This window comes from Perca flavescens, chromosome 19, assembly GCF_004354835.1.
Source record: "Perca flavescens isolate YP-PL-M2 chromosome 19, PFLA_1.0, whole genome shotgun sequence".
Lineage (NCBI taxonomy): Eukaryota > Metazoa > Chordata > Actinopteri > Perciformes > Percidae > Perca > Perca flavescens.
Window position 1 is genome coordinate 30,002,174 of NC_041349.1, and position 13,011 is coordinate 30,015,184.

The 13,011-nt window shown below is 40.0% G+C and overlaps 1 protein-coding gene across 2 annotated transcripts in view; it reads right to left on the reverse strand.

Moving 5' to 3' along the window:
* The window catches only part of rtn3 (reticulon 3), a 33,080-nt gene that overhangs the window by 19,070 nt on the left and 999 nt on the right, over nucleotides 1–13,011 (reverse strand). Inside the window, exon 2 of one of the 2 annotated variants that reach the window (XM_028564950.1) lies at nucleotides 4,537–4,584. The exons of the other annotated variant lie outside the window; for it this stretch is intronic. Within the exon in view, the coding sequence (XP_028420751.1) occupies nucleotides 4,537–4,584 (48 nt within the window). The remainder of the gene's footprint in view (nucleotides 1–4,536; nucleotides 4,585–13,011) is intronic. 2 annotated transcript variants of the gene reach the window in all.

Here is a 13,011-nt window from a genome sequence, read left to right on the forward strand (position 1 = left end):
CAACACCTTCGCAGGGCTTGTCAGAGCCCACTCTTTTGTCTGCATTGGCGTGCATGAAAAACGACAGCGAAGAGGAAAAAGGAGGGGAGGTTATATAAAATCACATACACTAAACTCCCATGCACTTCTATTATTATTCAGCGAGGCCTTAATGTTGCAGCCCAAGCATTCATGCATTGCATCATGGAAATACTGTATGAGCCTAATGGCTGAGATCTTCACTTTTTGCATGCTGCTCTTAACTACAGCCATAAGGTAAAACTCAGTAGGGCAACTTTAATTTTCTGAATGATCAGATGAAGCCGCAAAAGAAATAAAAAGTCACTGATCTCACCATGTGTGGCTATAGTAACTGCATGCCAGTTGCAATTTGTATAGCAAGTGTATATGACTTGCTATACACGTGTAGGCTTGAAAGAAGTTTCTTTTTGACAGTTTGCTTGTTTGTGAATAATATACAACTTTTCAATAATAAATTATTCAGTCACTATTACATTTGAAAAGGATTTGATTTGGAAACAGTTTTCTGTACACACATGCAGCTAAAATAAATACGGTGATAGTGTGTGATTTTACCAAAACCCAGAACTAATACAAACAACTGGTATCAAGTATTCTACTTTTAGTTTCATGTGATCTGAGTTGTAACTTAAACCCCAAGTATTTTATGGTTGGTGTGAAAAGCGGTATTTTTCAATTTTCTAGGAAAACTCACAGAGGCTACTACCTTCAATGTAAAAGCTCAAGCTAATTTTAAAGAAAACAAAATTGTACATTATAGGATAAAATGGAATTATATTCCATTTCAAATGATCTTTGTAAAATAAATGTACCTTTTAATGAGTGTTGCCAAGTTCTTTTACAGGCATTTCCCTTGCCATCTACAACTGAGGCTGACCCATTCGGCTGCACCGCTGAAAACCTCATCTGATAGTTTGGAAGTAAATAGATATTTTAATTCAACACTTTACCAGTCACTCCCCTGCAGTTATGTTTTGCCAAAGAAATACAAATCCCATTACAAAACAAATGGCTTTCAAACTATAAAGAACATTTTCTGAGCTTCACACTCCTTCAGAACCAGCCAGTTTGATATGTATGGACAACATATCAATAATCAAATAACACATAATTGGTTGACAGACTGAGCAAACAACATCCCCAAAGTGCATCCATGTTCTTTAACAGCAACATGCACAGACTAGCGTTCCGCTACCCAACCTGAAGGTTCCAACAAAGAATCGGTTGTTGCGTAAATCTCTCGGGTGACTTGAAGTGGTTTATTTTCACATTTAATTTAGAAAATTTATTTTTCTCTCCCTGTGCAAATTGTCTATGTTCATGTGCCAAGTAGATTGGCAATGTTCAGAAGGAAGAGGGAAGCAGAGCACAGGCAATGTGTTGCATAAGCCCAGCAAACGAAGTAATTAATCAGGTCTAAAACTTGGCAGTACCAGTCGAGTTTAGACGGGTTGGGTCAGGCCTTAAAGACATGGATATGGGCCAGTTTCGAGTGTCAGTTTTAAATAACTGGACTGCTGAGAAAAGTGCCACCGGCTGACTACAAAATTCTGCTTCCTCCCACTCTCCCTACAGATCTCCATTGCCGTTTTCAATTACAAAACACCAGTGACAAGGATCAATGTAGCCAACAAGCTACATACTGATGGAAAACCTTGATTCAAAAGGATGTGCAAAAGGATGGTCATTAGCCAAGTGCACAATGTTCCTCAACACCATTTCAGGAACAACTCAAACTCATTTTCGCACCGTTTACAAATACAAGAGGGAAGAGGATAAATCTCAAAATCAATGACGAACACTCAAAGAGTTGCATTCATGGTCGTGGTTGGTTACTTACTACATAATTAGTTAATTGTTAACGGCCTATTATAACGTCATCAAAATGTAACGATACCGAAAAGGTGAAAAATATGCCAAAAGTTAGATAATACTGCTGCCCCATTGCAGTTAATCAAGTTATTTAAAAACACCACCATTTCCTCAGCCACAGCTGAGGAGGCGTTTACAGTCACTATGATTGCAGGGCACCCCTCCCAGGCCACGTGGCCCCTAGCTATCCTGGAGGCCACAGAGTTCCAAAGTTGTTCTTAGCTACTGTTCCAACAATCACATCATCCATTTCAGCACCAATGAGCTCCCATATCAAGTCATAAAGCAATTGGCAGCTATATTAGGAAATGAATAAATCAGCTGCCACGCTCAACCTCTAGACAACTAATTTAACTTATAACCAGCAAGCACTCATAAAAAGGTATTTTGAGATCCAATATTTTTGTCTAGTTTATGCAAGGTCCAGATTTTTCCTACTTGCAATGTTAGCTGTGTTGTCAGCATTATCCCATGACCCCACCCCTCCCCTACCCTACCACTGTATAGACACAGACCTTTCCACTGATGCATAACTGACTGGTCCACTTTGTCTTGGACTGCCACTTCCCCTGCGCCACAATACAATGCCTTGTTCAAACTAGGCCACATGAATGGACTTTCCATCTGGCCAACAGAATTGTAGTCCTTTGGCTCTGTACTAGTAAACAAATTCCATAACAGCTCGTGCTCCCATAATAAATCTACAGATTTTTAGATAGAGCCACAGAGCTACTTGATTAGAACTTTGACTTCCACAGGGACTAGATCTCAGGAGTGGCTTTATGAACAAGGTTCAGATAAAGCGGTCAACAACTTTGCTTTGTAATTGGCCACTAGTGATGTGCCATCTGCCAAATTAGTCCTCAGTGGCTTCCCAGGTCTGATTTATGGAATCTGCTCTCTGCAGTAACTGGAGTTGAGTGATTATGAATGTGGCCTGGGTATTAAAATCTTGTTACAATTACAAATCTATCTTCCTTGAATACAAAATTTCATTCTTGACCTTGGGATAAGTATGTGACAAAATAATCTCAACTCATAACGTGCTTCTTAATTTTTATGTAGATTTTTTCAAATAAAAATAAATAAATAAATAACGTAAGTATTTATTTTTATTTATTAAGTATTGGTATTTACATCGAAATCTCAGGCATTGATTTACTGATCAAATATGTTATGCATAAGCAAAGTCAGATATCCTTGCGGAGAAGCCGATGAGTCAGTAAGAGTTCAAATTCCACAGGGTGCAGTCACGTCCTGTCATTGCTCAGATTGAATAGGTTGGATGCCAGTGACATAAGTGTGTAATGGTAACGTGACTGAGGATATTTGGCTCATGTTATCTATCCTAGTCTATATCCATCCTAATATATAACTATTTAACAAAAAACACTACTGTCACAGTATTGGCTACCATTTGTTCACACAAGTATAGACTTCTAACACTGATGAAAAAAAATCAGAGCACAAAAAGAACCGGGAAAATAAAGAAGCAAAAAAATCGGTCAAAGAAAACCTACTTTTTAATGATTAAGCAAGGATGTGAGACATGCACGAAGCCTACAAAGCCATAAGCAGATAGTGGGATGGAGGGTGAGTGAGCAGCCACAGGAAATGGCAGGCCCAGGCCGCTGGGCGGTGGATTGTATCTCCAGTGCCACTCATCCTCTGGGGCCCAGTTGCTACTGGGGCTGAGGGGAGCTTGGGCTTGGATACTAGGGCAGCAGGAAGCTAGTGCCCCCCGGGACACCAACCTGATCCATTTTTAGGTTTCTGCTCTTGTGCGCACAATGTGAACTTGAACTTCTCGGCTTTCTTAAAATAAGGTGGCAATCTTGGGATTATCTTGAACCTACAGTGAGTGATGGTGACCTAAATAATGCTCGCTAGCAGGCGGTAAAAAACTGAAATAGTTCCTCTGCAGCTGCTAGCAATCCGATCTAACACAGGTCTAATTCTCAGTGTGTGTAAAGATTCTGGAGATTGGCAAGAACAAGCTGCAGTGAATTCTGAAATGCACAAAGACTTGTTTTGATGCGTGCTAGTGACTGCTGGTGATTAATGCCAATTTTATCAATCACCTCCAGGGCAACTGAGGCACATTATTCAGATGTGTAAATATCTGTATGAGCTCGGTTGGTTGAGCCTCTGCTGCTCAGAATATGGCTATGCTTGCAGCCCTAACAATAAACTAAAAATGTAACCTGTCAATAGGTCAAAATGGCTATTTACGGTGGAGCTAGAAAGGTTTCATCTCAAGTTGCAGCAGGGGTTGGGGGTGGTAAAGAAAGTTACCAATACCATATGTCATTGAAAACAGGAGGCGCTGTGCTGCCTGACTAACTTAGAATTAGTGCAGCAACTGAGGATCAGCAGTGTTGGAAACAGATGGAATAACTAAACAGGGTTTGTAGGAGCAGGGGCGGATAAAGACCGGTCGAGCTGGGGTTAGGACTGTTCACCAGTTCACCATGTTGTTAGTTTGTTTGCAGGTTTTATTTGGTATTTTTGTTGGGACTGTTACGAGCAGGAGAGGGGCACCAGAAAGAGGGATGAAGTAGAGCAGTACAGCAGCAGGCCAACTAGAGGCTACAGGACAGAGGGGGAGAGCAGGCGAGCAGCGTAAGAGAACCATACACTTGCCTTGAGGAGACTGAATGAGAGATACAGGCGAAGAGGAAAGAAAGGAATCTGAAAAAATAAAAAGGACAGAAGAATGATCATCCTAGAAGAGGAAGAAAAGAAGTCCTATCCACTGAACCCATTCAAATAAAGGCAGTCAAATCAAGAGAAAACAAGTAAACTTATCCAGCCTTAACAACTCTACATGCTATACAAAAAACCACTTCAAATAAAGACCAGAAAATACTAATGTTAACGGAGTTGTCCCATATATGCTCTCATTGTTTACTTAAACCTACAATAACTTTAACACATGCACTTATATTTGCTATGCAGGCAAGACCAAGACAGTTTAAGAAGCAGACACAAGCACTTCTCACTGTGCTTTAGTGTTGCTATGAGCAAACAGAAGAGCTTACCACAAATTAACTACCAAAAGACTACCATTTCTTCTTTAGTACTTCTCCCATGGTTGATGTTGCTACAACAGAAACCAACAGGACACAAATATTTCATTTACACTATAAGGCCAAAAGTATGTGGAAAGTCCCAACAACATGTCCTGGACGTGTGTTTTTTAATGGTTTGGTCTAGACCCTTTACTTCAACATGACACTGTCCGTGTGCACAAAGCCAGCTCCATAAGGAAAAAGTCTTCCCAGTTTGGTGTGGAAGAACTTGACTGGCCTGCACAGAGCCCTGACCTCAACCCCATTCAACATGAACTGGAATGCCACACCCAACATCAGTGTTGGACCTCATTAATACTTTTGCGTCTGAATGGAAGCGGCTACTAGGGCTGGGTTTAAGAAACACTGACTTACCGGTTCAAACTGCTCTTTATTTGAATGATCTGACATCAAAATATAAGTGAGTGAAGTTATTGGCATCATATGAAACCAGACGACGGAATCCATTAGTACCAAACATGTCATGCTAGCTTTTCAGGAAGGGGCTAAATAAAGCTCCAAAGTTAGGCTACATTTTGACAAGGGAACTGGCATGGCCATTTTGACGATGTATGGCTTTACTACAGTCTATGCACCACCCCCTCTGCACTAAAGAAAGCACTTTTACAATTTTTCCTGGTCACTCAATCAGTCCCTCCAGGATTTCGCGATTGCAACAATTCAAGCAAATTCAACCAATCACCCGTAAATTCGGTGCGACTCGCAATTTTGACTAATCACTGCAACTTTACCACAAATTTGACCAATTACTGGAGTTTCCCGCGACTTCGTCAGTATGTGACTCTGAGAACCACTGACCAAGCGGGAGTGAGAACGGGTTGACATAACACACGCAGGGCTCGACATTAAGGCTTGTCCGCTTGTCCGGGACAAGTGGATTTTTTGTAGGGCAAGTGGAAGAGAAATTTACCCCACTGGACAAGTTAAAACTCAAACAAAATAAAATGCCATGTTACTTGACGTTATGTGCCACTCATTACGTCTATGTTACCGATTTGAAATGATAATTTCTTTCCCCCGCAATCCCGGTCAGCGGACTGCTAACGTTAGACCCAGCCCACTGTTCAGCTCGTTCTCTGTGAGCAATGCAGCATGAAAGCACGGTTAGTTAGCTAACGTTAGCTTGCTAACTCCGCCTTAACGTTACCTCCTCGCCACATCGTTGACAGAAAAGGAGAGACCCGGTGCTAATACGGCACCGGTGCCTTAACGACCGTTATCTACTGGACCAAATTGCAACGCAGAGTTTGGTGCCACTGAAATGCCTGCGCTTCTCTCTGATGCTCCGAAAACGGACGAGGGAACCTAAACATCGCCGCATGTCACGCTAGTAAACACTACACTTGGCAGCAGGTAACATTAACCTACCGTTAACTAGCAGCTAGAGTAAACAAAGTTAAAATGCTGACAGCTAAACGGTGTAAAAGTGTGTCTGTCTGTATTTCACTGGAGAGGAACGTATGACGTTGTAGCTGAAAAACACAGATGTTGCGTTCACTTGAAATTGGCCTTGCCATACTCGTGCTGCATTAAAAGTTGTTGTAAAATACCCTTTTCCAATCCAGTGGTCGTTTTTGCCGTTCTATAATGTCGTTTTTTTTGTGCTCCTTTTTGAAACAAATAAATAACATGCGGATTAAATATCAGGTAATAATCAACTGCAAAGTAGCTACAGCTTTTAAAGGATCTCTAAATCAGCCTCTGCTGGGTAGAAATTAGTGAAATTGTATAAAAAAAAATAGTTAACACCAACATTTACTGGCAAAATCCATTGTTAGGTCTACAAAATTATTTTAGATATAGTATAAGTTCAAGTTTAAGTCACCACTACGTCTGGTCAAAATATTGACTTAGTATCTCAGAATATAAACTAAGAATCTCAAAGTATTGAGAAAATGTAAAATATTGCTTTAGAATCTCAATATATTGACTTATCTCAAAATACTGACTTAGTATCTCAATATATTGACTTATCCCAAAAATATTGACTTAGTATCTCAATATATTGACTTAGTAACTCAGAATATTGACTAAGAATCCCAAACCAATGAGAACATTTAAAATATTGACTTACAATCTCAATAAATTGACTCAACATCTCAAAGTATCGACTTAGTATCTCAATATATTGACTAAGTAACTTAGAATATTGACTAGGAATCTGAAAGTAATGACAAACTTTAAAATACTGACTTAGAATCTCAATATATTAACTTCTGCACACTGGCGTGAAACATATTACTTTGTATTATGGAGTCTGGAGATCCTTTTTTCTTGTTGAAGGGGAAATCTATTGTTGGGGCACGTTTGTTTCTACTGTTTCAACTGAATTTTATTAATGCTGATAGTGTTTGGATGCTTTCAACGGTTTGCATTATTATATTATATGCATGCATTAGCAAAACAATTTGTTTTTATAAAATGATGACTCTTTACCCGGACAAGTGACTTTTATGCATGGACAAGTGAAACGTAAATGTATTTGTCTGAAGGAAAAGTGCCTCAAAAAGTTAATGTCAAGCCCTGCACACGTATGTCGCAAAATTCATTTCCTTGTTTACGATATGAAGACGAGACCCGTGTGACTCGAACATCTCACATTTACCAACAACGTACAGCGAAAGACCGTGCAAAACATTTTCAGATTCCTGCCAATCTGAAAACAATAACATCAATGTACGCTGTAACGTTTTTTCACCATAAAGTTGCTGAAAGCTGCTGCCGGTTCAATCCTGTCGGCTCGCTGCAGTGGGCGGGGATGCTGCCCACTTCCCCCCGCGACGGACGCAAACAATCTCAAAATAATGCAGCGAAATCCTGGAGGGACTGCTCAATACTCACGGACTATAGTGTGTAGAGTTTGCATTGACTGCTATGGTGCGTTCATGTTAAATAAAAAGTACATCAATGTAACTGTTGGTCAATTCCTAATGTAAACAATATTTTTAATGTGCACCAGATAAGACTGTTCCTTGTACAATTTACATCATTAGTTCTGACAATCTTTTTCATATTCGAGCAAAAGTGGTATTGTACTTGAAATATGAATAATCGGAAAATCAGTGGAGATACCCGCCCTAGTTGCAACATCAGACTGGAAGCCTGAAACCAGTAGAGTGGAGGCTGGCATGTTGGGGTCTGCATACTCCTGGCCAAGTAGTGCAACTGTTTCTATTTCATGTTTGAGGGTACTCAAGGTAAACAAGAAATCCTTAGGAGTTCACATCTCATTCCATTTTGTCATTGGAGTGGTTGGGAATGCCAGGAGAGAAATATCTTGAGTCATGGAAGGACCGAAGATGTGTGAGAGTTTCAGCTTTACAAAAAGGGAGGTGTGGTGTCTCCCTTCATATCAGCTCAACTGGCGTTTCTACGGGTTGAGGTTGGTGTGCCCTTGCAGTGCAGCATTCCTTTCCCTTAGATTCATATGGCTGTGGTTGAACACACCACACCTTCACTTTTAAACCACACTGCAAGCTCTAAATGGAAAATACTAAATTGTAAAACTGTGGAAACTAAAAAGCACATAAACATACAGATCTAAGAGGACAGCACATGTCTGCATGTGATGGGGTTTTGAACACAGCAGAGAGAAAAACAAAGCTGAATGGAGAACTGACAAAACAAGATTAGAAATGAGTAGATATGTCAAAGGGGAGCACAAATGAGCTGTTAAATCAGGATATTTTTTATCTAAAAAGCTACATTAAGTTATGTTTCGGGGGCAGTGACCAAGCCGAAAACACAACATCTGACAGATATTGACTTAAAAACTTAGGCTTGTCTGTCAGTTCCCTATTTACAATCCCAGAAGACACAGAACAATGCCAGCATCCCATTGATGATGTGTGATTCCAATATTCATTCTCCTTTTAAAGGTTTGGTTTTTACCATCTCCTGGAGGAACATATCTGGCACTTTAGCTGCAAGATGCTCCACTTTCTTCAGCAGCAAGTCACCAACTTTGCCAGTCTGCTGATTGGTGCTACACAGTCAGTTTATACAGTATAGCCCACAACCAAAACAATGAGCTAAAAGAGGTTGAAAACCTGTGTCTAGCTGAGGGGAACTGCAGGGTTAGTGACATTTCTCTGTGGATTGGTCAAAAAGTGTTGTTACTTAGGGATCTCACAAGAACCAATACTTTGGTACCAAAATTTGGAAAAACCTGACGATACTCCTTTGTCTACCGCAGGTAACTTTACCAGGGAATGCAATCCTTCTGGGCCTGATGGGGGCAGCATATAAGCCGACAAGTGTTCTTGTATGCTGCAAAATGGTGACGAAGAAGAACGCCTACCGGCCGGAAGAACCGTGATAGTGCCTCATCTCCCTACACTATGGTGCACACTGACAGCTTGACTGCAGCATAGAGCATGTTTGACCACAGTAGCTATACCATACATCTACGGCAACGGCTTTTACAAGTTCACCTGGAACTCCCAAACCGCAAATAAGTCTGTTTCAGTCGCTGTTGCGTTTCACATAGAGCCTAACATAGCAGACATCAGCTATCCTTCTCCTCTGTATAACGTCAGTTAAAAGTTAACTGTAACCAGCCCGGTTCTATGTGAAAAAACAACAGCATGAGGAAAAACCGACTTAAAATACTTGCTGTTTGGGAGTTCCAGGTCAACTCATGGAAGACATTACCGTATGCTAGCTGTGTGGTGATGCCAGGCTTCAGGGCAGCGGGCTGAAGGTCCAGAAGACTTGACATTTTCTCCAGTTTACATGCAAGTCACCTGCTCCTTTACCCCTCCCCTCAAACCCCTACACTCCATGCCAATACAATCACAGTGTGACACTCTTGTTAGTAACATCCTTATCCTAAAATACGTGGTATCAAATAGGGTATTGAGAAATGTAGAATTTCACTGGGATTGGTGTAGTGACATCCCTATTGTTAATTAAAAGAAGATATTATTGTATAATAGCTTTGAGCTATGTTGGATATACTGGTTATTTTTGCTTTCTGCGACAAGGGTTAGACTGCATTTATGTCGTCACGGTGTACATTCCAAATGCTACAGTTCTTCTTTGTTAAATCTGTCATTGAGTTGGAAGTCAGTGTTGCCAAAGTGGCCTCGGCTTCTTAGGCTCATCGCTTAGTGGAAGTGATGGTGCAGGGCGGGTCTACTGCCATGCCTGCCCTGCTGCTCTAGCAACCCTGTACTGTCCAGCCCTAAGGGCTAGCCGATGGTCAACTCCAGCAGCGGGTGGAGGACTGTCTTGGTAAGACAAATGCAGGGAGAGAGAGGGAGGCTGAAAGAACTCCGTGTTTCTTAAAGCTTTGCTTGTGTGCTTCACGGTCGAGTGGTTTACAGTGAACACCTATCTTGGTGAATGAACCAAAAGCATTTTTACTTAACCAAAATATGAGTTCTTGAAACAACATTGATAAGAATGATATGAGAATGTGATTCTCCCGTTCTCTTCAGTGAACACTCTAAAAAAGGTAATAGATCATAAAGAAAGGTGGATTCCTCCAGCAATATAAAGGTTAGTCTGCTCATATTAGAACATTCCTAAGAAGAAATATGAGCACAGAGACAGCTGAACAGTTATCTGCAAGTTAGCAAACTGTGAGCTAAGGATTACATACAATACATAGACTGATTCTAAGGCTAACTTCCCCTGAAAATCTGATGCAATGTAGTTTGAGAAATGAGGTCCTCATGTTGAAGTGTGCCACTTCCTTTGTGACTAGTGTCACTCATCAGTGTGAAAGTCACGTGAAATGGGTTTAGTTACAAACCGAAGCTGGAAAGGCGGGCCAGGCCATCTGGTCGCAGTGACATCAACACATTCAAAGATAATACTAGTGTAGATTACTATGGTAAATCCTACTATAAGGCTTGGGCAATATGGCAAAAAAGCACATGTCATGATATCTTTGACAGAATACATCCATATCAGTTAGCCTGTGTGGCAATATTTTAACATGCACGCACGCATGCATGTGTCACGCATGATAGTGCCATACTGACTCTGCTGAAAACTATGTTTTTATTGACTAGGCCTTATCGTTCCCAATTCCAATTGTGGCTGTTTTTTGATTGACATTAAGCTATCATTATAAATCCACACTTGATGGGTTTAAATTAAAAGCCAGTTGCAGGTTTTAATGTGAAACATGTTCAAGAAGTGTTGCTGGGATAAAAAAGCAAAATGAAAGCAACAGGAAACAGTTGAATGAAGAATGTATTTCTGTTATACTGATGGAATTAGTGCTGCAGAAATGTACATTATGCTGAATTTATCAAGACAAAAAGGATTTTTAATCAACAAAAAATTAAAAGAAGAGGGAGGTTTATAATAACACACCTATAAAACTGGGGAATTCGGTTTACGACGTGTCTCTGATATGAGCATGTTTACAATGAAGGCCTGGTTCTATATGCAGCTGAAGTAAATAACTATAAATGAAGTTATTAAAGTTATATGAACATTAGGAATATCACCAAGCTTGACTACTCGTATTGCCCTTACCAGCACCAACTTACCAATACATTACTGAGATTACATCATCGGGAATGACTGTTCAAAGCAACACAGGGAACCTTTTCAAACCCGACTGCCTAAATTATTGACGGATAAATCCATAACAAATAAATCATTAGCTATACACGATTACACAAGAAGAATTCCTCATTTTGTTGGTTTTATTTCAAATGAACTTTTAGTTCATACACTAAAATCCAGATATTTCTTAAAATATAAAAGTTGAAAAAAAGTTACATCCATTGCAAATCCCAGAAAATGTGTTAAAATTAAAAGTATTTAAGTAGGAAGATCACATCTACAAACATTTGTCTTTCCATATGACACAAATGCAGACAGAGTAGGGCCCAAAGGCCATAGTTTTAGGTGACTCAGCAGCACTGTAATGACTAAGGTGTGTGGAAAGCAATATCTGTTATCCGTCATGGAATGTTGAGTTTGTTCATGGCTGCCAGAAAACTATTCATTTTAACAGCCATGTTTTCTAGAGTCTGCCTTGGGAGACAAAACTAGCTCTAATCGAAGCTCATAAAAAGCTATTCCTGTGTAGGTTATGCTACAGTTTAAACATACTATAAGGACGTAGGTTTACTGAGTAAACTATCCTGCATCAAATATTATCAAGCACCATAATTTCCAAACTCTCTCATGGCTGCTAATTTTCTGGGACAAAGTGGAGCCATCGGTAATTGTTGACTAATAGAATATATTAATTAATAGATTATATGTGGTCAAAGCTGTTTATAACTTTTTAACCATATGGTACATTACATGATTGTAAGCATGGAAAGAAGCATGGACCTAAACGCTTTACCATGTGAATTGACGTGCTTTTGTGTCCCAGTAGACTTCGAGTAATCTTTTATTTAAATTTTCTGTTGGTGATTCAATTTAAGACCAAAGCGAAACTCAGTGAAGCATCATGTGCCACACCCTGCCACATCCAGTTGACGCCAATGACCACATGTGCTATAATTCTTCAAAAGCCTACAATCCTTTTGATTAACAGAACATGGCTTTAAAGGATTTTCAAATGGCTTACAAGTAGTGGCTGATTGAGCCACAGAGTTCAAATCAGAAAGCTTAAAACATGCAGAAGAAAAACATACACACAGTCACTAATTGTGAAGCTGCCACTCCCTCAAAACACAGTCATCTGTCAATAAGGCCCTTGGAGACAATACTGTTCCTTTGTTTTAATTAGGTTTATTTAGACTGTGAAACCTGAAAACCTAAAAAAAAAAAAAAAAAAAAAAAAAAGACTCACAACTGGAGGTGGTCACAGTTATGAATGATGGTATTGAAGCTCTTCAGGCATGATGTTTTGTTCTGGGACTGTTATCATTATCAAGAAACAAAAGGGGCGATGCGCCTTTAAGAGGTCCTCCCTTCGCTGGCAGTTGCCCAGTAACAATGAATCTGCAGTGCACAGCATCGCAACATTAGCACCGAAATGGCTTTGTCCCCCCCAAAAAAAAATATTATTGTAAAAAGTGTCATGCAATGAGTATTTACTTATCAA